The 24,335-nt window shown below is 39.3% G+C and overlaps 5 protein-coding genes and 1 long non-coding RNA gene across 12 annotated transcripts; 3 read left to right on the forward strand and 3 right to left on the reverse strand.

The window, feature by feature from the left end:
• Positions 1-2,490: 2,490 nt before the first annotated feature.
• LOC133718624 (uncharacterized) lies at positions 2,491-6,065 on the forward strand. 7 transcript variants are annotated; one of them, XM_062145492.1, is made up of 5 exons: positions 2,491-2,655; positions 2,771-3,018; positions 3,151-3,364; positions 3,515-3,603; positions 4,706-6,065. In XM_062145492.1, the coding sequence occupies exons 1-5, from the start codon at positions 2,509-2,511 to the stop codon at positions 4,800-4,802; spliced, it is 795 nt and encodes a 264-aa protein (XP_062001476.1). In that variant the 5' UTR covers positions 2,491-2,508; the 3' UTR covers positions 4,803-6,065. The 7 variants fall into 7 exon arrangements, with proteins under 7 accessions (XP_062001476.1, XP_062001477.1, XP_062001475.1 ...); XM_062145493.1 differs by having other exon boundaries at positions 4,736-6,064; XM_062145491.1 differs by lacking the exon at positions 4,706-6,065 and adding an exon at positions 4,049-4,684.
• Positions 6,066-12,150: 6,085 nt separating this feature from the next.
• LOC133714023 (uncharacterized) lies at positions 12,151-13,442 on the reverse strand. Its single transcript, XR_009848400.1, has 2 exons — positions 13,298-13,442; positions 12,151-12,599 (listed from the first exon to the last, which is right to left on the reverse strand). It is a non-coding gene; the product is annotated as an uncharacterized LOC133714023 (long non-coding RNA).
• Positions 13,443-13,721: 279 nt separating this feature from the next.
• LOC133716968 (peroxidase 66) lies at positions 13,722-14,763 on the reverse strand. Its single transcript, XM_062143595.1, has 3 exons — positions 14,479-14,763; positions 14,167-14,355; positions 13,722-14,069 (listed from the first exon to the last, which is right to left on the reverse strand). The coding sequence occupies exons 1-3, from the start codon at positions 14,695-14,697 to the stop codon at positions 13,722-13,724; spliced, it is 756 nt and encodes a 251-aa protein (XP_061999579.1). The 5' UTR covers positions 14,698-14,763.
• Positions 14,764-16,147: 1,384 nt separating this feature from the next.
• LOC133715602 (transcription factor TCP19) lies at positions 16,148-17,739 on the forward strand. The gene is made up of 2 exons (XM_062142146.1): positions 16,148-16,197; positions 16,421-17,739. Exon 2 carries the CDS (start codon positions 16,493-16,495, stop codon positions 17,477-17,479), a length of 987 nt encoding a protein of 328 aa, XP_061998130.1. The 5' UTR covers positions 16,148-16,197; positions 16,421-16,492; the 3' UTR covers positions 17,480-17,739.
• Positions 17,740-18,445: 706 nt separating this feature from the next.
• LOC133717365 (pentatricopeptide repeat-containing protein At4g38010) lies at positions 18,446-20,799 on the forward strand. The gene has a single exon (XM_062144069.1). The coding sequence runs from the start codon at positions 18,780-18,782 to the stop codon at positions 20,529-20,531; it is 1,752 nt and encodes a 583-aa protein (XP_062000053.1). The 5' UTR covers positions 18,446-18,779; the 3' UTR covers positions 20,532-20,799.
• Positions 20,800-21,027: 228 nt separating this feature from the next.
• LOC133717516 (molybdenum cofactor sulfurase) lies at positions 21,028-23,411 on the reverse strand. The gene has a single exon (XM_062144233.1). The coding sequence runs from the start codon at positions 23,114-23,116 to the stop codon at positions 21,182-21,184; it is 1,935 nt and encodes a 644-aa protein (XP_062000217.1). The 5' UTR covers positions 23,117-23,411; the 3' UTR covers positions 21,028-21,181.
• Between the last annotated feature and the right edge of the window lie 924 nt (positions 23,412-24,335).

A 24,335-nucleotide genomic window follows, 5' to 3' on the forward strand; every position in this document is an offset into this window, starting at 1 on the left:
ACCATTTGCCTCTCGTCCCCAACTCCTTCTCCGGCTACCCAGACGACGAAGAGGACGAACTTTTTTGGTTGGTGAGGCTGAAAGACATTTCTATTTGGACGTCGTCGGCGGTGTCGAGGTCGGAGCTTTTCGCCAAAGGAGATGGTGGTGGAGGAGATGATGAGTTTGTCGTGGTGAAGGTCCCTCAAAGGAACTAGCGACTAGAGAATTTGTTTTCTCTCAGATGGCTTTTCTCTCTTGCAATTGAAATTGGGTCGTTTTGGTATTCAATCAATCCCTGGTTTGCAAAATTAATAATGGAAATCATATATGAAAACTGGATTCGCTATGTTTCTGGGTTTGTTGGGGAGGAAGATCTCGTATTGCGTTTTTATCTCTCTCTCTTTATTATTGCAGAGCGTCCCCATTGAGAGGGCGCAATTGCATTTAATTGCTATGAGAGAGAGGGTGCAATCTATCCTTCTCGATCTGTTCTCATACTTCCATTATTTTATTCTACAGTTCCCCCATCAAAAAGTTCCATATCTGTTTCATCTTTATCAAACAAGGAATTGTCCATATCCTTTCAATATCCAGCAAAGGAGAGCCTCCTCATCTTCTTCTTCGTTCTTCTTCATTTATCAGACTTTGATTCTTTTAAAATTTCTCTCTTCCCCATCTATCATGGCTTTTGCTATCTGATTTGTTAAGGCCATCTTTCTGTGAAATTCATTATTTCATGACCAAACAAAAAGATCAGCAAGATTCAATTTTCCTTTCTTATTTGGATCCAACTAGAATTTTCGCAAGAGTTTTGGGGAAAATTCATTTGATCAATTAAAATCATTTATTTGGTTATGCCCAGAATAATGAGAAAGAAGGATGAATAGATCAATGAGAAGAAGAGAGGCAGAGAGGGTAGAGGACGAAGACGAGAGGTGGAGAGGGGGGAAAATGATTAAAAAATGAAAAGTAAATAGGTCTATATATATATATATATATTTTTTTTTTTTTTGAAATAAGTAAATAGGTCTATATATATAGATTAAAAATAGGTAAAATGTCAGATATAGCCCTACATTTGGGGCAAATCAGTCTTTTTGTCATCATTGGGTGCCTCACGTGTTTAGGTTAACGGCTTCGTGACGGAAAATGGACAGAGGTACGACGTTGATAAGAAAAAATGAGTTCAGGTATCACATTGATAACATTGAGAGTTCATGTATCATTTTAAAAGTCCTCCAAGTGTTCAGACACTGTTGGTGTAAAAAACCCTATTTTCATTGATAGATTGAAATGAAGAAACTCGCATGTTTATTTGTTAGGTTATTTTTATCTATCATATAAGAGCATCTTTAGCAGACTCTCTATTTTGGCTCCTTAGCTATTTTAGAGAGTATATTTAGCTTTTTATCTATTTTAGCAGCTGCACCAGACTTCTAAGTGGCTCTCTATTATAATTTTTAGCTATCTCGCTCCTAAATATAGAGAGCGAGATGAGGCTCTCTAAAATTTAAAACATTCCTTTTGAGTTATTTTATGTAATTTATAAATACATATAAACTATTTAATCTTCATTTAAAAAATAATATAAATTCAAAATTAGCTAAAATAGAGAGCACTGATACAGACGAATTTCTAAAGTGGCTAGCCAAAATAACTTTTTAGCTATTTTGGCTAAAATTTGACTCAAAAATGGCTAGCATTGCTAAAGATGCTTTAACTACTATATATATACTTTGCTTTAGTACATAATTAGTGATTTCGAGTAAAAAATTATTATTATTTTCGTAGATTTCAAAACTAGATACATCCATATTTCCAAATGCTTAGTTCTTTTGTTATCCTCAATTCTTCAATCATCACCAGTCACCTACAATTGGACAGAACTCTCAACAATTCAATGGTGGACGGGAGTTCAAGTGACATACACCATTGATCACATAATTTTTTTTTATAGATTCTTATCAATTTCAAGTATGGAAGTATTAGTTTTTGTCAAAAAAAAAAAGTATGGAAGTATTAGTAGTTATATATATCCGATCGATTGACAGCGAATAAAATTTTATTCCCTTTCTAGATCATTTGAAAATGCCGTGAAATATTGCATTGAGAGTTGGTGTAATGATGAACTTACAACTAGAGGAGGTCCTAACCAAAGGCCTTATTCCCCAAGAAGAAAAATACAAAAAAGTTTCTCACCTTTACCTTATTTATCTCATTGATACTTGAATTAAAAATCATGAACTACACAAAAGTGAGGCTATATATCTAAAGATGTAGCTAAATGGAATAAGATGAAGACAAATCAGTCAAATAAAGTGGTGAATCCATTTACAATCCATAGTGGTGCAATAAGAGCACTAAATGATTGAATCAATTTATTTAATACTCTAAAATATGGTGAAGTATGATGCATGATTGCATGCTATTTCACCAAAAAAAAAAAAAGTAAGATGCTTGCTCGGCCCATAAGCCCAAGCTCAAATAGCCCATAAAAGATGGTGAACGAGAGAAAAGAATAGTCGTATGGCTGAAACAGAAACAAGGAAGAGGAAGATGGGAGAGAGAAGAGAAGCTGATTCCAATTCCAGGACAGCATCACCAAAGTGGCCAACAATCAAACCAAAACAAAACATTCAGATAACCCGTCTCAAAGACAATGATCTTTTCACCGTAAGAATCCCATTCCATTATCCTCAAAATCCTTGTATCTATTCTTCCTTTACAAAATTCTGGGTTCCAGATTCAATCTTTCACTGACTAAGCTTGTTGTTTTCAATGTATGCAGGTACATAATTTCTTCACATCTGCAGAATCAAAGGCTTTTGTTAAGGTTGCAGAATCTATTGGGTTTGTTCACCAAGGAAGTCTTGGCCCAACAAAAGGTGAAGCTTTTAGAGACAATGATAGAATGTCTGTGAACGATCCTGTTCTTGCTGATTCTATATGGAATTCTGGGCTCAGCAAATTGTTTTCTGACATCAAAATTCGAAGGGAGGTCGCTGTTGGCTTAAACCCAAATATCAGATTCTACAGGTTGAACATGCTCGACCTCATTACATTAATGCTTTGAGAATTGCTTCTCTGTTTATATGATTTGAATGGTTTGAGTTTTGTTGCATTTTGGGTTCATAAAGTTTGTTGCTTTTTGTTGCAATGAATTTTTAGGTACAAGGTTGGTCAGCGATTTGGGAGGCATATTGATGAAAGTGTTGATCTTGAAGATGGAAAACGCACACATTATACTTTGTTGATATATTTGAGTGGCGGTTTCAAACCGAAAGCAAAAAATGATGTGAGCAGTCATCAGGATTCATCCTCAGAGCCTCTGGTTGGAGGAGAGACCGTCTTTTATGGCTCAAGGAATAGTGTTGTGGCTGAGGTAGTAGGCTCTCTTTTAGTCATACCATGTTGATGTTTATACCTTTTTATTTTATGTTCTACTTTGGTATGATGTATAATCTTATCATTTGTGAAGTTGTTAGGTAGAGTTTCTTGGTATTGCTTGTTGATCCTGATTAAAATTATGCAGGTGGCTCCCGTTGAAGGGATGGCTCTTCTGCACATTCATGGGCACAAATGTATGCTGCATGAAGCTCGAAATGTTACTAAGGGTATCAAGTATGTGTTTCGTTCAGATGTTGTATTTGCATGATGTAAGTGCTTGATGATCTCTGATATAAACTTGTGTAGTGTGAGAGTTTTCTGAGTTGCTCGATAACTAAAAGAATGTAGTAGCAGAAATGTTATTCATCTATTCATTGTTGATCTCAATTTTCTTTGTTCTTCTGATGTTACATTCTTCCAAAGAAATTCACTTAAATAAACACTTTATAAAGGTCACAACCTAGCAGAAAAGAGTAAACAAATGATAATATTGATCTGAATACTTGTTTTCTGGTTGATAAACCAGAAACAGGAACAATTAAATACATGCTTGACAATAGGGAAAATCATAATACTGGTCCCGTACTGCCTTAAGATCTGATAATAGGAACTCTCTAGAGTGGCTCAGTTTATGTGACATTCATTTTACTAACCTAAGAAAGTAGTTTCCTGATCTCAGGACATCTGTGTGCGTTGGTTTGGTGAGATCTGCGTGCGATGAGAGGGATCGTTTAGAAATACAGATGGAAGCACGGTGTATATTACCAATGGGGATCTCACCATATCTGTTTTATGTATCCATGTGATAGCACCTGAAGTAATTGGCTCCTGTGTTATGTATGGTCCATTAACCTTCACACTGAATGATTGTTTCTCCCCAACTTCAGTGAATGAAAGTGCACTTGGTTCCACTTTAATCTCTAGAAAAGCAGGTGCATCAATGCTGACATAGTAGGTTGAGTTGGGGTCGCCAACATTTGTAACAGTCCTATGGAAATTTCCCTTTATTTATTACCATCTTCTATAGGTAGAGAGAAGGAGGGGTATTTAAGGTCCCATGCCCTGCCAGGCTTGGTGTTCCTGCAAACACTTTTGTCACCTATAATTCTCCTTAGTGTAGTGGTGTTGTAGCTTTGCTTGCAAAGAAAGTCATCGTAATCTTTCTCAGATGCATCAAAAACTAGCCAGGATCAAGTGCCTTCATTGGGTTGAGAAGATCATCCATAAACAAGGAAAGCTTGTCATGCTTTTTTGGGTCTAGGATAGATGCTGTATTGAAAAAGCATTAGACTATGTAAAGAAGTTCTGAAAATTAATCATTTGAAATCTATACCAGTGGTCATGAGTGCAGATATAATTGCTGCAGGAGACCAGCGTGGGTGCTTAGCCTTCACAATAGCTGCTGCTCCTGTTACGTGTGGGCAAGACATTGACGTTCCAGAGTCTACTAGTATTTGACTCTCCTGGTGTCCTAATTGTAAACTGAAGCTTTTGCAACAGGTGACCAAGCCGCAAGGATATCAACACCTGTTGAACGAGGTCAGGCTGTTAATTTTATTTGAGAACCCAAACTTGTGAGAACATATATGAAAGGAGTAATGTATATGGCGAAACAAAGTGATGATTTTCAGTCCTAGCAAATGCTGTTTACCTATAGAATATCTGGCACCATTAGGTTAGGTCCTCTGGATGAAAAAGTGGGAACATATGATGCGTGTAGATCCTTCCACGTTTCAGTCACTAGAATACTTGCCTCGGGTTTACTATGTTTCAGTGGTACAAATTAAGAATGAGCACCAATGTCATGTTGCTAAAACTTTATAAAAGGTCGATTTTGTTGCTTATTCACCTGGAGGTTTTAATGTGTTTCATTACTGTCGCAATTGTTCTGGACTGATGAGCGTTGTTGGAAGTGGAAAAGAGAAGGCAGGATCATCAACAGATTGAAAAGGCATGATGATACCCGCTCCGTCTGCATCGAGAATGCCCCAGCCCATTTGATCGATAGTCACAGAGAACAATTTTCCCCTTTACTTTGTGTTTATTTTAGTCTCCAGCATAGCAGTATTTTGATGCTTGTGCGTTGGAATTAGCTCAATAATTTGTAGCATCTCCTTCCCAAATCAATGGGAACATGGCTCCGTAGACATCTATGTTATTGATAGCACTTCCCTTTGTATCATGAAGGAAACAGGAGCTTGTTAGCATAAGATTACAAAGGTCTTAGAGATGAAACATTCTTGGATGATTATTTATCTTGAAACTTACCATGAAGACCTTTCCATTTCCAAGAGCCAACTGCGACACAAACTCCTGTCAATACTGCTGGCCACCACAGTCGATAGCGATGCGTTCGCGGCAGCAGTTATGGTCAATATCCCTTTCTTTAATGCATGAAAAGCTCCAATTGCCACTGGATCCTCTGTTAAGCCGAAAGACGATGACATTCCGAATGAAACAGATAGACTCAGCAATTGCATATCAAAAGCAGCTAGGAGATCCGCAAGACTACATCCCATTGCCCAGCAAACTTTGTATACAGCCATCCTGGAATGGGGGACTCCACCCCTTGCAACTCCTTCAGGCAATCCATAGATGTTTGCTCCTGCAATTTCTCTTCCTGCTGCAATGGAGGCTGTGTGAGTGCCATGTCCCACCGAGTCCCTCGGAGATATGATCTCAGAATGATCGTAAATTTTTTGGCTATTGTAGTACCGTGAACCATTGACGTTTGTCGAAATTTTAGATTTTCTTTAGTGTCGGATGCAATGAAAAGTAAGAAGTTAACTGGAAAATGTTTATTTCTCAGTTGTTACATGTGAAATTGCCGTTAGTATCACATATAACTTTCCATTTTTTTGTGAATGTCCAAATCCTTCATCACCGAAGCTTCTGATTCTGGCCAATTCCTAGAAATGTACGTGAAAAGCCTTTAGAATTTGTGATTGAAGAACTGATAAACTGATCACTTGAAATGATTATTGCTTCAAGTTTTTGTACGTGTTCTGATCAGCTGATTCCATCACCAATTATCACATCTCCACATGTATGATCTAACAAATTTTCAATGAACGAATTGCTTGCACGTGCAGCCATAAGGAGGCCAAATAAAACAAGCCGGAAATTCAAATATTGCAAAATAAAATAAAATCTTATATCCCTTACATTTATTTGTCAATTGATTTTGAGCTTGATGTATAAGACAAATATTGGTGATTGTATTGTTTATTATCTTTTTCTATGTTTTACCTACATATGCATGCTTGTAATATATGTATTGTTGACTAGTCGAAAAAATATGTGTTGTTGAGACCACATTTATCCACAGCATACAAGCTAGGACTATGCAAGAATGTACCAAAACAAAACAAGTTTACTTTCAATCTCATAACAAGATCAAAATTACATGCATTATGAGTTCACACATATATAGTAAGAAAAAAAGTCTCTGGGTTGTTATCATTACTTTCTCTTCTCTGATCAGTTTACCACTCTGCAATTCAGTCTCACTTCACCATCCTCAATCACCCCAACATTACCTAGTTTCACCATAGAAGCTGCAAACTCTTTAAAGAACAAACTTTGATCTTTGGCATACGATTCAACAATCCATTTAGTCCTGTAATCACCAAACAATGCTTGGTCCGATCCAAACACTCCCTTTCCTCCTATCAATCTCTTGTAATAATCATTATCAAAAATCGAGGATTGTTGTAAAAGGAACATAGAAAGTGTTTCAGAAAATTGAGAGAGCTTTGCTTCTAAGAACTTGAGAGAGAGAGAGTTTAGATGCAGATAATAAGTGTAGTATTTTCTGTTTTTCATCTACTTCCATGTATGAGAAATGGACTACATATGTAGTGGAAGACAAGGAACATATAGCCTAAAATCCTCCATAAAACAAGGACCCTTAAAGTCCTCCTTAAAACATGGATCCCCTAAAACTAGGAAAGAGGAAAGCATCTTCTAATATACAATAATTTACATGATATATCCATAATAATTTACAACACTCCCCCTTGGATATTTCATGTCAATAGTGTTGCCTAGGCTGTGCGCTTTTAAGTTGTCTCGTCAAAAACCTTGCCAAGTAATAAAAACCCTGTGGGAAAAAAACAACCTTGGTCGAAGGAGAAAAAGAGCACAACGCGCATGAGTGTGGAGTAGTAATATCACAGCTTCGGAGATAAGTGGAGTCTTCTTATTAGCATCATAAGTAGGTAGTATGTCTACGAGAGGGATGCATTTAGATTTGCTACACCAAAACCTTGCCCGGTAAACCCAGTGGGAAAAACCCGTGGTCGAAGGGAAAAGATGAGCAAATGCATATATATTGAATCAAAACATCTTCAGGATGTAGTATAAGTGGAGCGACCATGCTAAAGATGTGCCTCGTTAAAACCTTGCCAGGTAACAAAACCCAGTGGGACAAAATAACCCTGGACGAAGGACAAAAAGAGTACACGATGGTCAAGTGGGTATGCTTCTGGATACTCCCCCTGATTTCAACTCCCCCTGAAAATTACATGTTAGGTAATTCAGATAATTTACGTAGACCAATACCTTGTACATGCTTCTGGAATGTAGACTTTGGTAGTGACTTAGTGAAGAGGTCTGCACGATTGTCTTCAGATCGAATCTGCTTGACTTTAATTTTCTGATGCTCCTATTGTTGCTGATTGAAGAAGAACTTTGGTGCAATATGTTTGGTGTTGTCTCCTTTAATGAAACCTGTCTTCATTTGCTCGATGCAAGCAGCATTATCCTCATGGATAGTGGTTGGTTCATCAGTGGTGGAATGCAGTCCACATGTGCTTTGAACATGCTTTGTGATGGCTCTCAACCATATACATTCACGTACTGCTTCGTGAAGAGCTAGAATCTCAGCATGATTCGAAGAGGTAGCAACAAGGGTCTGTTTTGTAGACCTCCAAGAAATTTCCGTATTCCCAATGGTAAAGACATAACCAGTTTGGGAACGCGCCTTGTGTGGGTCTGATAGATAGCCTGCATCAGCATATCCAACAAGGCGAGCATCATTCTGAGGATCAAGGGGGTTTGATCCATTTCTTGATGCATAGGGATAAAATAAGCCCATATCAATCGTACCTCTAAGATAACGAAAAATATCTTTTATACCATTCCAGTGGCGGCGTGTTGGTGCAGAGCTATATCTAGCTAACAAGTTCACATCGAATGGGATGTCCTGTCTAGGGCATTGAGCCAAGTACAATAATGGGCCTATTGCACTTAGATATGGGACTTCTGGCACCAATATCTCTTCGTTATCACCAGTAGAACAATACGGTTCTCTCTAGACTTCGGACGACCATGAGTGTGCTTGCTTTTATCCTGATTAAAGCATATTAACATCTTCTGGATGTAATTTGGTTGATGGACCAAAATTTCATCTGCACTTTGCTTGGGCTCCAGGTCGAGACAATAATTTGTTCTCCCAAGGGCTTTCATCTCAAATTCCGACTTCAGGTGCTTTGCAGTTTCCTTGATCTCTTCAGGAATATCAATCAAATTCATGTCTTTGACATAGACCGCCATAATTGCAAACCCGGAATTTGTTTCCTTAATAAACACGCATAGGCGTAGTTTATTATTCACATATCCCATCCCGATCAAATATTCACTTAGACGGTTATACCACTTCCGTCTAGATTGTTTTAATTCATAAAGTGAACACCTCAAAACTAATGGAGAACACGTTCCGTGGTCTAGAACTATTTGCATTGGGTACCTTAAGTCCTTCAGGAACTTTCAGGTATATCTCTGTATTATGATCCCCCTAGAGATAAGTTATGACCACATTCATAAGCTGCATATTCAGTTTTTCGGAAACTACCAAATTGATAAGGTAGTGGAACGTTATGACGTTCATTACGGGAGAATACGCCTCCTCGTAATCAATCACAGGGCGTTGAGAAAATTCTTGCGCCACTAGACGAGCTTTGTGTATCACAATCTCATTTTTCTCATTACGCTTCCTTATAAATACCCATTTAAATTCTACAGGTTTAACATGGGGAGGTGTAGGAACAACAGGTCCAAAACACCTTTCTCTTTGTCAAGGAATCTAATTTGACCTAGATTGCTTATTTCCTTTTTGGCCAGTCATTTCTTCGTTAACATTCATCAACGGAGCAAGGTTCGATTTCATCTCTTGTTTTAGTTTCGGTGGCCACCGCAAATACAAACACATCATCGATGATAATCTCATTCCAATTCCAAATCTCACAAAGTTTACCGAGATTTCTCTATTCTCGGGAGTGGGTTCAAATGTTGGAGCGTCCCCCAACGTCGTCTCTTCTAGGACGGACCCATAATCCGGATTTATCTCGTGAGATGAATCAGTTTGAGATTGCGATGTCAAGAAGATTCATTTGTGCCGAGTTTACCCTCTTCTGGGGATAAGAATCTTTTGAACCTAATGGTCTACCTCACTTCTGGGCAGGGACATATGACTGGTTAGCCGCTATGGTCGTACCTCGTCCATCTGGGATGACATGTCATACGGGGACGTCTATCCTTACAGGCATATTTGCAGCAGGTATATGTGATCTGGTCACTTTAGCTAGATCAGAGAAAGCGTCTGGCATATTTTGGGCTATACTTTGTAGATCTAGAATTCTCCGCACTTCACTATCGCATTGTGCGGTTCGGGGATCGAGATGAGACATAGTGGGGACATTCCACGTCAATTCACGTCGTTCATCAGGAACGGTAACGTTCTTATCTCCCCCTAACGGCGGGAAGATTGTCTCATCAAAGTGACAATCTGTAAACTCTCCGGCATTATCAGGTCTTATGGACTTTATGGGATAATCCGAGTGGTGATCCACAATTTCATGATCTGGGCGAGAGTTTAGCAAAAGCAGCATTTTCTTGTGGACAATAGTGTAACATGTGATCACTTTGTCGATACATCAACCACAACCATGAAATATTTAAATTGTCCGCATGGTGGTTGGAAAGGTCCACAAATTTTCCTTGCATTCTGTGCAGAAAAATGGTGTGTGTATATACTAGTCTTTGCACATGATGGTCTAGAGTTTAACATTCCTAACGAGCAAGTTTGGCGTAATGTGTTACTAAACACAGGACCCTTATTCAGAAGGGGATGCCTGTGTGATAAGTTGAGGATACGGTGCATCATACTTTGACCTGGGTGTCCCAAATGGTCATGCCATAGCAAGTAGTTGCTCGAATTGGTTAGCTTCTGGCTAACAAATTTCAATTTCTCCAATATACGCTTCTGGCCGCACATTCAGAGGTTATGCAAAGATATTACACTCATTTTTCTTAGGGGTTTCAACGTGATAAATGTTGGTTCGAATATCCTTAATACTCAATAACGTTCTTCTGGAACGTGGAGAATATAAGGCCTCATTAATGGTAAATTCAGTACCATTGGACAACATAAAGTGGGCTTTGCCATAGCCCTCTATCAGGTTGGATTGGCCTGATATGGTTGTCACAGAGGTATGCATGGGCAATAAGTTTGAAACATATCTCCGATCTCGGAGTATGGTGTGCGTAATAGCACTTTTAACCGGACAACAAACTTCCCCACAGAATATGCCTATTCATTTATTTAATTCAATGGATCACATGTATGAATAAGTTTATTGAATTAAATATATTCGAACATAACCACATTTCTATAATCCAAAATAATTGAAAACATAAATCACCAAAATCCGAAGATGTTTCATTCATTAAGATGAAATAGATATGGCACAAGGGGCCAATTATACCCATGTCTTCGAGTTCTAATCCTCGGTATGTTCAGTAACTGCCTGAAAATCCATGATCTCTAGTGTGGAATCGATAGAAAATGACCCTTTAATAAAGTTGGTATTTCGAGTTCTGCGACTGGCGTAATACTCATCTACTGCTTAGGCTATCGCACAACAGGTGCGGGACCAGCAGTCAATTCCTCCACATTGATAACAAAGATCATGCTGATCGATTCTGGTGGCAGCGGGCCGGACCAGTGTTCCTTTCAACTCGGGCTTGCTGAGTTATGGCATCATGGTTCCTACCACGTGGGCCTTGGCCACGTGGAGCCTGATTACATGGCCTCTTGGGCTTTGGCCAAGTGGCAGACGGTCATATGGGCTAATTTCGTTCTGCCAATCATGTCTTGCTTCAAGCAAGAAAATGGTCATTTGATGGTGAAAGTGCTCTTCTAGAGCGACCCAAAGAATCTGTGTATCCTCTTCATCGGATACTCAACTTGGAGTGTTTTCTCCATATGTTTCCTTTGAAGATTATGGCACTCATATTAAAAGCCTCAATGACGACATTGTTAGCATTGATTGTTGATCTCATCTTCTTTGCAATCAGATGAATTTTCACATCTTGAGTTCACTTTAGATAGTTTCTTCTGGAAACCTCCAAAGCAACAAAGTCAAGTTTGTTGAGATTTGGCATTTCTTACAGGAAAAGAACAAATAATCTTAGTGCTTTGGGTAGTATCGTCCATAAGCAACTAATAGGAATTTCAGGTTCTATAACATGGTATGGAAAATCGGATTAAACATGTAAAATCTACTGGTTTTATCATGTGTGGTGAATTTATGAAGGAAACTTCAAGTTTCTTAAATGGCATTATCGAAACTACAGGTTCGATATGTGAATGAACTACTGGTTCATTTAGAACTTCTAGTTCATTAGGTACCTGCATTTTCTACACATATATTCTAGTGCGAAAATTTAGACAAGTAACACAATAATATTGAATTGAGCAAATTGAAATAATCTCACAAATTGGATAAATGGAAATCACAAATCAATTGAGATATTAATTGCATGCTAGTAAAATAACATATTAATTATCACACAATTATGTGAATAAATGCTTCTGGCAATTAATTACACATATTAAATATGGTGAATCTATTTACAATATCAAATCATTTTTCCTTTTATTTGATTCTGCTGGACCAAAGGAGTGGGCTTCATAGTGAAGCCTATCGGGCTTAGTCTGCGGGCTTGTGACCCGACCTTTCATGCGTAATTCAAATGGTGTGTGAGACCTGCTAGGCTGCTAGGTCCCGCAGAGGGAGAGTGGGCCTGCTGGGCTCAAGCTGGTCTGCCAAGGAATGAAAAGTTATTACTCAACCCTTTTGGTAACTCCAATTAAATACGACCAGGTAAGAGTATGAGGTTTGGGTGGAGCGAGGCTCTCTTAAGTACACAGCCTCATTGTATCTTGCCTAGACATCACATCGAATTGGGTGAGCCTACTTAGAAAGATTCATAATATTTCAGTGTTGTCAAAACTACAGGTTCGATACTATATGTGAACTTCTGGTTCAATATTTATGTATGAAATTTTGGTTCAATGTTTATGTGTGTGAACTTCCGGTTCGTTAAGTACCTGCATTCCGCACATATATATTCTAATGCAAAGAATTTAAGCGGGTAAAATATTTAAATTTAATATGAGCAGGTAACACCACAAAACATTATCATAATAAATAATGAAGGAAAGATGTATCATTATCACAAAGTCCAAACAAGTATTTATAGATATTTGTCACAATATACATGAATTAATAGCTAAATTAAAAAGCTATTGATTTTCCTTTTACTCATTCCATTATGCCAATTATAGTGCAAGAGAAATAAGTGTCTCTCATAGATGATTAAGTTAAACTAGATGCTTCAATAAAAGTCATAAATCGTGATTGCAGCTTCTACTAAATAGCAGTCGAAAAACAAACCAAAATCCCAACCAAAACAACCCAGAAAAATATGAAAAATTATAGAGATGCAGTAAACACACAGAGGCTCTAGCATACAAAATTTGGTGAATTTTGGAGTTGAATTACTAGTTTAAATAAATACGGGAACACAGAGGACAGAAGGTAAACTGAAACAGTAAAATCTGTTTTTGCTTGGAAAAACATACTTGGTTGTAGAGCTGGTAGATTGATGTTGATTGAATGATGAACCTCTTCTTTTCTGCAACCCAAGAGTTATTCACCTCTTCTCTTGTCGATCGGCAATCCGAATCCTAGAGCTAGTCGTGCTGATAACGTGTTGTAAAAGGAACATAGAAAGTGTTTCAGAAAATTGAGAGAGCTTTGCTTCTAAGAACTTGAGAGAGAGAGAGTTTAGATGCAGATAATAAGTGTAGTATTTTCTGTTTTTCATCTACTTCCATGTATGAGAAATGGACTACATATGTAGTGGAAGACAAGGAACATATAGCCTAAAATCCTCCATAAAACAAGGACCCTTAAAGTCCTCCTTAAAACATGGATCCCCTAAAACTAGGAAAGAGGAAAGCATCTTCTAATATACAATAATTTACATGATATATCCATAATAATTTACAACAAGGATGTCGAGTCCAACAACTCCCCAGCACTGTGATCTCTGTTTGGTTTAGGGCATTGCTTTCTTAGCTTTAGAGCAAACTCACTGTCCATAGTCGGGTCGACATCGTGGACCGAACTAAAATTGCGAAGACGGGCTTGGAAGGAAGAACAATGCGAAAACCCTAGAGTATGGCCACCGGATAGAGCTACCAATTCTGTGACTCCTAAACCTCTCTTGGCAAAGCTTTGAATCAGTTGGCTTACATTGAAGGTTGGAGCCGGTAGGTTGATGGTCTCGTTAGCCCTCGACACCCTTCCATCTTTTCTTCCTTTAAGCACATTCCAATATGGGCCTCGAGACTAACACACCATTTAGCGAACAACTAAATTAGTAACTTTAGCATTGGTGATACCCGTGATAGTATGATATTAAAACGCAACCTATACTAATACCTACCATGGTTACTACATCTCTTGCAGCAATGCCTATTATATCGGCGCATGAAACTGTGTGTGGACATGCGGCTTCTAGCTTAGCTTTGGCCTCCTCGATCACGTAGAATGATCGGACTGAAATATTGGGAGGGCCATCTTTCTCTGCTTGGTTCCCTGGTGTTGAGTCGAGCAGCAAGGACGCATCACAACCCTAATTAACAAGATAATATGAAAGAGGACGGTCAAAGAACAACATTAATGCATATGTGCACCAAATTCTACAAAGATTAAGAATGCAAATGAGATATAGAGGCGTAGAGCATAAATAATATACCCTTATAAAGCAATCGTGGAAGAACATCCTTAAGATACGAGCTGGGACTTTAGGGTCATGCATGGAAGCATTGTATACCGTCTGAAATATGATTTTCTCGACTTGTGGACATGTTTTATCATAATAGTGAACATCGAGTGCTGCTCTTGATTGTGAAAGCGTGGTTAAAAGAAGGAAAAATGTGCAGAATACGATGGTTTTTGGTGCAAATGCAGCCATTTTTGCCGGGACGAAGAAGATATGAAAGATCGAGAAGCTATTGACAGAAGTCACAAAACAAAGAGATGAAATTCAAACTCAAGGTTAATGATGAGAGACTCTTCCGATTGGGCAGTATATATACGTACGTAAGCACATATTTCATGTACTTCAAAGTCACTTAATGGAGGAACAACAACCTGTATATATATCTGTACTAAAAATTTGACCAAGTATGTACTACACCTAATTGCTTTTAGTCGATCTGTGTGCTTTGAAATTAACCAAGTAATACACCTAAGCTTATATATCCTGTACTCTTGTAGGATCAAAGTTTAATTAGTTGCGTAGATTAAAATGGAAATTTTCCGAAGAAAAGCAAACTTCATATGCAAACAGTGTGAAAATATGTTAAAACAACTGTTGGCTTGTGTCTATCAGGTTGGTTTATGCGTACGGTTGGTGACTGGTGAGAATAATATATGCAAAGAAAGTTGGAGTTGAACATGTGTTCCTACGTATTCATCACAAACTTCATTTTGTAAGTAAGTTTTTCTTGGCATTACTCAGAATATTTTAACAAATCTTAATTGATTGTCCTCTAAGGAAGTTTAGATTTTGTGGGAGGGAGTATGGACAAGAACCATTGGGGTATTAGGAAATGGTATGCATCATACTTACAACATTTTTGTTAGTTATCGTATAAGATCTAGCCAGTTGGATGAGATATGGGATCATTGGCTAGGATTTTTATATCTTAATTATACCGTACACTAACAAATCGGTACATTAATGTAGATTAATTTTCTATAATAGTAAATTAGTTCTTTATAGTTATAGATTAGCTTGAGATTATGTTAAGTTAGTTTATTAATAGAAAGAGTCAATCTACTTATATATTAAACTTGTATACTTAATGCGATATATTAATATCTTGTAGACAAATCTTGAAACACAACTCTTCGAGGGGTATTATATCAACAGTCCTGATCACCTGGTCAGCAACTGACCAGGGATCATTTGCTCAATCACCGACTGATTGAAATCGGACGGTTCACAACTCTCTTATTCTCTCTCATCACTTAGCTGTGAACCGTCCGATTTCAATCGGACGGTGATTGAGCAAATGATCCCTGGTCAGTTGCTGACCAGGTGATCAGGATCGATTATATCAAACACTAAGGCTTAATTTCCATTTATTGCTTTGATTGTGATTGAAAATGTCAATTTGTTCTTATTTTCGATTTTGTTATTTTGGTACAACCGTTTGTACTATACGTTCAAATGTACTAAGCTGTAGGAGGTTAGCTCTCCTTTTCCTCAATTGGAATGTTACCCCACAAAAATCCCACATGACGTGGCACCATCTCAACGGCACATACTGTCGAGGGCAGTCTCCCACCGTCGATAAGACTCCCTACCTCTGAATAAATAAGTAAAGCGTCCGAGGGTCCCCCCTTGGTAGGGTTCGCAAAATAGAAAGAGGATAAGTGGGGCTGCCTCCTCTGCTTCTCTATTAGGGTTTGTTCTTCTATCCCCATCTCTGTTTCATAGCTCACTCTAAATTGCCCAATAGATTTGAATTCTTGCTCTCCATTTGTTCAATGAGTACTCTAATCTAATCATGAACAAAGTCCCAGACCAAAATTCAGCCAAAGTTTCAAGCTTTATTCTTGCTCAATTTCTTCAGCTTTCCCCAAAATTCAAAGCTCTCTAAATTCGTGAAATTTGTTGGTTTATTCAGCTTGGTCTTGTTCGATTCCATCTGGGCTTCCTTGAAATTTCTCAATTCCGTTAAGAAAAAGCAGAATTTTTGATGGAACCAAATCAAAGGCAGAGTCTTGAGGAAACCGACGGGATCACGAACCCATCAGTTTCCGGCCAACAATTTCCGGCGGTGGCGAAGAAAGAAGTGTTCGAAGATGGGTCCCTCTCGATGGGTCTTATCCCGGTTCCGGCACCGGCGATACCGGTGGTGAAGCGGTCGTCGACGAAGGACCGCCACACAAAGGTGGAGGGCCGCGGCCGGAGGGTCCGAATGCCCGCCGCCTGTGCGGCCCGGGTTTTCCAGCTGACCCGAGAACTCGGCCACAAGTCCGACGGCGAAACCATCAGGTGGCTCCTCGAGCACGCCGAGCCGGCGATAATCGCAGCCACCGGTACCGGCACAGTCCCGGCGATCGCCGTCTCCGTCGGCGGCACGCTCAAGATTCCGACGAGTTCTCTGGCGAACCCGAATGGAGAGGTCTCTGAGCTTCCGAGAAAGAAGAGAAAGCTACATTGCAATAGTGATTTTGTTGATGTGGAGGAATTGAGCTCAATTTCGAGTGGCTTGGCGCCGATAGCTCCGGTGAGCTACGGCGGCGGTAGCGGTGGAGCTTTGTTGCCTATGTGGCAATTTGGGGCGAATGTTCCGTTCTTCATGTTCCCAAACTCTGGTTGGGCTATTCCTTCGGATTCAGTTTCTGGCCACACCATTTTCGATTTGCAAGGAAGGCCTATATCGAACTTCCCCGTCACAGCATTGCAATCTGGGGTTCAAGTTTGTGGTGATGTTGATGTGCAGGCCACTTCTGGTTCGATTTCGAGTGGTAGTGGTGGTGGTGGTGGGAGCTGTTCGACTAGTTTGGGAGCCAGTAATAGTAATGCGGTTACTAGTAGTGACACTAGTGCTACAACAGCTGCTCCGATTAGTCATACTCAGTTGCTGAGGGACTTTTCTTTGGATACTTTGGACAAGAGGGAGCTTCAGTTCTTGGGTGGTCTGTGTGGAAATTCAGAAGCTCAATACTCAAAGCCTTGAGTCAAGGAGGGTTTAGGGTGTAGGGTTTAAGTCTTTTAGGCCTTTTTGTAATGCTGCACAGGGTTCTCTGTTTTGGTGATCTGGAAATTCACAAATGCTATATTCAAAGCCTTGAGGTTTTGATCACAAATGCTATATGCAAAGCCTTGAGGTTTTGACTCAATGAGCTACGGTTTTAGTGGTAGGCTTTTAGGCCTTTTTGTAATGATGCACAGAAACTGGTTCTGTTTTGTACTAAGCGGAAGGCCACTTTGTCTTTAGTCTTCGTTTGTGCTTCTTCTGAATTTGTTCATCTTTGCAGTTTTGGATAAAAACCTTTCTGATTTGCAAAGCAAGTGGCAAATGAGTGAGCTTGTGTTGCACGTGTAAATTGGGTCAACATTTGAAAGTTGGACCAAGCACCAAGCCATGGGAATGCGGGTGTTGCTGGCCTCGTGGTGATCCCAGCCCCATTCAAAGAAAACTTACTAAACCAGGCAATGACAACTTAATCATACGAGTTTAAATTTGATGAACAAAGTATAATCTCTGCTCAAACGTATATGAACTTCAAAGCTCGACGTACTGAAAATCCTAAACTTTCAATCTTAAATACGCTTGTGAATAATTTTTTTTTTAAATATGCTTATGAATTATGAGATTCAAATACAATGCACATTTTGATAAAAGCGAAAAATACAATGTACGATAGATGTTTCACATCCTCTCCCAATTTGTTGGCCGGTAACGTATCTACACTTGACATAACATTATGCATTTTGACTCTTGTGCTTGTCAAACCTCTTTTCGATACACTTATTTTCCATTTTGTTTGTTTAAAGATTAGAGGTTTAGGAATGAGTATGGTTTTTCAATTTGTATTCGATCAGTGCAAGATTTGAAAAATTATACATTTCAAATGGGAAACATTGAAACAATGCCTCAAAATGAAGAGAACGAGAAAGCCTAACCCTTTTGAAGTTGCGTTTCACCTCACTCCACAAACCAAAGGGCCTCAATCAACCAAAAACACCGAAGACAAGAAACCAAAGATACGACTTGCCGTTTAGACTCGGTGCTCAAATTCAAAGCAGTGATCCAAGCTGTACTGGCTGATTCAGAGTAAGCAGAGTTTGATCAAAGTTCTCTACTTTCGAACTGAACTTGAAACTTCAATCAAAATTGGACCAATGTGTATGTTCCTCTGGGAATTCCCATTTCACCATTTCTGTCCACTTTTGAAGTTTCTCTCAGAATCTCAGCTTCACTAACCCTTCAACTCGCTCAAAATGAAATCTTTATAGTCGATACAAGCAGTACTATGCATTCTCTGAAATGGGTTCTCTTGGATTTGATTGGTAAATGCAAAACCTTGAGTTGCTTCAAGCAAATCCATGCAAAGACTGTAACTTCAGGCCTGGCTTGCAATGACTTGGTTGCCACCAATGTTGTTAAGTTCTTGGGAAAATCTGTTACCCATTTCGATTACGCTTGTGATTTTCTGAAACAAGTTGACTGGCGTGTGAACTCTTTCCCGTTTAACATGTTGATCTCTGGCTATGCTAATGGTGAAAATGCAGGGGAGGCGGTTTTGGTTTATAGAAGGATAGTTAGAGATGGGTTTATGCCTGATATGTTTACTATTCCGGCGGTTTTGAAATCTTGTGTTAAGTTTTTGGGGATGGGAGAGGGTAGACAGGTCCATGGTGTGGTTGTGAAGATGGGTTTTCAGTGGGATGTGTATGTTCAGAACTCGCTTGTGCATTTCTATAGTGTTTGTGGTGATTGTGGTAGTGCTAGTAAGGTGTTTGATGAAATGCGTGTGAGAGATGTGGTGTCTTGGACTGGTTTGGTGTCCGGGCATGTGAAGGCAGGGTTGTTTGGTGAGGCCGTGTCTTTGTTTTTGAGGATGGATGTGAAGCCGAATGTGGCGACTTTTGTTAGTGTGGTTGTGGCTTGCGGGCGGATGGGGTATTTGAATGTGGGGAAGGGGGTTCATGGATTGATTTTGAAGCATTCGTTGGGGATGGACTTGGTGGTGGGCAATGCTGTTGTGGATATGTATGTTAAGTGTGAGAGTTTGTGTGAGGCGAAGCGGGTTTTTGATGAGCTTCCCGAAAGGGACATTGTGTCTTGGACTAGCTTGATAAGTGGATACGTGCAGTGTAAACGTCCGAGGGAGTCGCTGGATTTGTTTTGCAGCATGCAGACTATGGGAATAGAGCCTGATAAGATTATACTTTCCAGTGTGCTTTCAGTTTGTGCCAGTCTTGGGGCTCTTGATTATGGTAGATGGGTCCATGAGTATATTGATCGTAAGGGTATCAAATGGGATGTACATATTGGAACAGCTATGATCGACATGTATGCCAAGTGTGGCTGTATAAACATGGCATTGCGTACTTTCAGTGAATTGCCTTGCGGGAATGTCTCTACTTGGAATGCATTGCTAGGTGGTTTAGCCATGCATGGACAGGGGCACGAGGCACTCAAAAAGTTTGAAGAAATGACTAGGTCTGGCATCAGGCCAAATGCAGTTACTTTTCTAGCTGTCTTGACAGCTTGCTGTCATTCTGGTTTGATTGATGAAGGCCGTGGATACTTTCATCAGATGATAAGTGCACCTCATAATCTCTCTCCAAGATTAGAACACTATGGATGCATGGTTGATCTGCTCTGTCGGGCTGGACTCCTCGATGAAGCTCAGAAATTGATAAACACTATGCCAATGCAACCTGATGTGCTGATATTGGGAGCTCTTCTAAGTGCTTGTAAGGCCAAAAATGATGCTGAGCTCTCTCAAGAAATATTAGACCGTCTCCTGCAACTTGAGTGGCAAGATAGTGGGGTTTATGTGCTTCTATCAAACATTTTTGCTGCTAATAAAAGATGGGCTGATGCGACAAGGATAAGGAGGTTGATGAAGAAGAGAGGTATACAGAAGGCCCCTGGCTCAAGTGTCATAGAGGTGGACGGTAAGGCTCACAAATTTTTGGTTGGGGATACTAGCCACCCTCAGAATGAGGATATACATGTAGTGTTAGACATCCTTGCTAATACAAGCCAATCTTAAAGGGATTTTCTGCATTCATTCCTGATGAGATAAGTATATACTTTTCACTTTTCAAAGTTGAGGCCGTTTCCTGTATTTTTTATTTTTCAATATCTTTAGATTAGGATGAGTACTCTAATTGTAATTCTAACTGTAGTCTCATAATTCAAATAATCATTTTTACAAGAAGTATATTTGATTATTACTACTTCAATTTTTTTGTTAGAGTTTCATCTAGTTTTTTTTCTACTCTATTTTCTTGTCCCTTTTTGTTTTATCAATTGTCATATATTGGGAGTGGGTGTTGGATGACTCCAACTTAGAATACTCTTTTTAACAAAAATGTTGTAAGTATGATGCATGAAGTGAACCTCCTCCTATTGTCACTTGGTTTTCCCCCCTCTATTTGAGCATACGAAGATAAGATAATTCAGTCCATCTTAAAGAAGTGATTAACATAATTTGTGCAAAAATGATAATTAAGTAACATAATACAAGACTTCACAACAACATCATGAACTGTTTGAAAGGTTCTAAATCTATTTCTTTGAAAATAATGAATGGTGGTACATCTGTTTTCCTTTGACTTTAAATTCCAAATGTTCAAAACTCGTGTGCAAGAATGTTTAGTTTTCTATACTGTGGATCAATTTAGAATAAACATATATAGTTTAAACTTCAATGGTTTTCTGATTAAGAGCTGTATACCTCCATCTCTCCTTCTCCACAAAATCTGCATCTAGGAACTGTGCAACAAAAGCCCAAAGCCTGTATATGTCTTCAAAATTCGATACGAACCCGAGTGCAGCTGTAACCACACTTATTCCTGGACCAGATTTTGCCTTCAACTTGTTTGCAGCCATTCCCTTTGCTCCACTATCTCTTCTCTCTAGGACTCTTCCTCTCTCTTCAGTATACTTATCTGAGAACCAGACATGGTGTAAAAATCCATAGCTAAGAGAAATGTTGTTTCTATCGGCAAGTTTCTGGACAAGAACAGGCTCAACCTTTTCTCCCTTCCAATCAAATACATTGAATGCTAGAGCTGGTCCCCGGTCATATTTGATCTTTGGTCCGTAGATTCTGACCAAAGGAACTCCCTCTGAGTTAGGATGCTTAAGCTTTCTCAATGAACTCACCAACCAATTTATCAGGTACCTTGCCCTGTTAGTGATCAGTATTAACCCCAGAGAATCCACTTGATCCAAGCTCCTGCATGCAACCTCTTGATTCCCATTTTTGCTGCTCTTGGCAAGCCTTTCAGATTCTCCTGAAATTTCCAGTTCTTCTGAGTTTGCACCATCTTCTGCACTGTCAGAGAGTTCTCCTTGTTCTAACCTTTTCGTAGGTGTTCCCCGATGACTGTGATTTGATATCAGACCAGAGAAAGAACGTGATATATCCAATATATCTTCTTGCAAACGAAGTCTAGATATCTCTTCAACTTCCGTGTCAGAGGAGTCCCCTCCTATTTGAAGAAACTCCTGTGCTGGGACAAGGTTTACAATCCCTGTACTTGTAGATGCTTCCAGCACTGGAATAGCTGATTTCTTGACAAAGAGGCATGCAAAGCCAGATGGGTTTTCCCCATAAACCTTGTAGAAAGAAGAAATGAGGAAATCTGGCTGAAAAAGAGAGAGGCCGAAGCTATCCATATCCTTTGGTCCTAAGGCACAAGCATCAACCAAGACGTGCCACCCATTCTCCTGTGCTATAGTCATCCATATATAAGGATATCTAGAACCTGTAACTCTGGAATGTACTGGGAAGACAAAAACCCCTCTTTTCTTTTTCTTCTTCTTCTTACTCCCTATCATCTTCCTCAATTTTTCTGACTGAATCCTCAGCCTTGGCCATGAAAACTCTGCTGACATGACCTGGGCGCCTCTCTTTTCCGAGCTGTTAATCATTGATTCCACTGCCTCGCTCTCATAGTCATAAACTGACAGAAGCTTTCTACTAGTTTTGTACGGGTAAGATTCTGCTACAAGTTTGAAAGCTGATGTTCTGTTGGCGGTGAAAACCATGCTGTAATCATTTTCTGAAATGTTAAGAAATCTCATTATTCTTCTTCTCATTGCAGATTCCAGCTCTGATTCATGGCCGCCATGAAGAAGCTCCGTCTTGAGATTCCCAGTCTTGTAGGATATACTAAAGAAAGGGTAATCTGAATTTCGGGGAGGTGATGGCAGTCGAGAAGTGGATGTAGATGGTACCATTTGTTTTGATGATTCCTGTTTGTGCAGCTGGGAAGACGAGAAGAGACCGATGCCTATATAATCAAGGCAGGTATGATTGGATTGTGTGAGATGGTAGTACTCCTGAGCTCGTATCTGGTCCACGTCTGCTGTCTCATAGTATCTCGGATAAGCCTTGGTGAAGTCAGAGAAGGACTTTTGCAAGGATGGTATAGACTCATGGTTGGTGAACTGGGTGTTTGGGAAGATGGATGATGAAGTTTTGGCTGCAAAGTCACGACGGCAAGCTGCAGAAGTGCTTCCAGACTTTGAGGCGGTGTCTGTGGACTTGAATAAGGGGGAGGAGCGGGAGGAGCAGCAGCCGCTGAGGCATACTTCTGTGACCTCTTTCAGGCAAGGTGACTGCATTTTCTCTCTTCTCTTGTCTTTCAACAATTCTTGTTTAGTATTTTGTGTGGGTGTCTTTGCTCTGGTTCAATCATTATCTAGCAGCGCATGGTTTATAAGGATTAGAAAATTGTAGACGCTTTTCTTTGTCATGTATTGTGTGTTTTGGGGCCCTGGTGGGGAATGGTACGTATGCTTAGTCGGAACAGGTCATATCAGTGAGATCACTAATGCTATAATAAACCAGGTGGCTAAGTTGACATTGTCTATTATTCATTTCATACTTTACTAGCTAACCTTCTTATAAGTTAAAAAGTGTTAATCCCATTCTCATGAAGCAGCATGGTTTACTTCCGACACTTGTCATGGAGGGTCAGTTGATCTGAACCAGTAATTCAGTCAACCAGGCGTGCATTGAAAGATCAATTACAGAGACTATCGGAAACATCATGATGAACTCAAGTTTAGCAACATTTGAGTGGAATGGTTACTACGTTAACGGCGTATGGGTTACATTATACAATCTCTCGGAGTATGTAGATCATCATGATGTACACATTAGAATGAGCTGTCCAAAATGGAATTCTAGTGTTTAACTTTAGTGCTCAGCACTATAATCGTAATGTATGGCTTTATTGAAAGGCAGAGGCGAGAATGGAGAAAGCAACAGGCAAAAGTGGAGACAAGGGAGCCTTTATGTTGTGGCCGGCATTATCAGTGCTGGCCAATATTGCTTCTGTAATCTCTAGGAATGCTTCCAACTTGCTTAAGCCTTAAGTTTGAATATTTCTATTAAGACATATATAATTTTCGCCGATATCATCGAAATTTGCATGCCGATTGTATTAATCGAATTTTCTTTTCTTAATGATGCCAAACGCCTTTGCCTTCAGTATACAACATTCATATTCTCCCATATAATTTCATAGCAACAACTACTTTTCTTTTCTAAATTGTGTGCAGGGTTTCAGTTTTCCTTTATTTTTTTCTTTTTCTTTTTTGTTTAACAATGTGTGCATTCTGTATCAATCTTGCTGTACAGAAATGATTTAATACAGATATACATTGAAGTATCTACTCTATTAAGTATGTTTAACGCGATCAACAAGCTTAATGTGAACATTAGGAATAATTAGGTAACATCATTATTCATTTTCAAGCAAGGAAATGATTAGAGACATGAAAGTGAACATTGATTAGGAACTTAGGTTATACTTCTTTAACAGATCATTGTAGAAAA

Source organism: Rosa rugosa, chromosome 6, assembly GCF_958449725.1.
Source record: "Rosa rugosa chromosome 6, drRosRugo1.1, whole genome shotgun sequence".
Lineage (NCBI taxonomy): Eukaryota > Viridiplantae > Streptophyta > Magnoliopsida > Rosales > Rosaceae > Rosa > Rosa rugosa.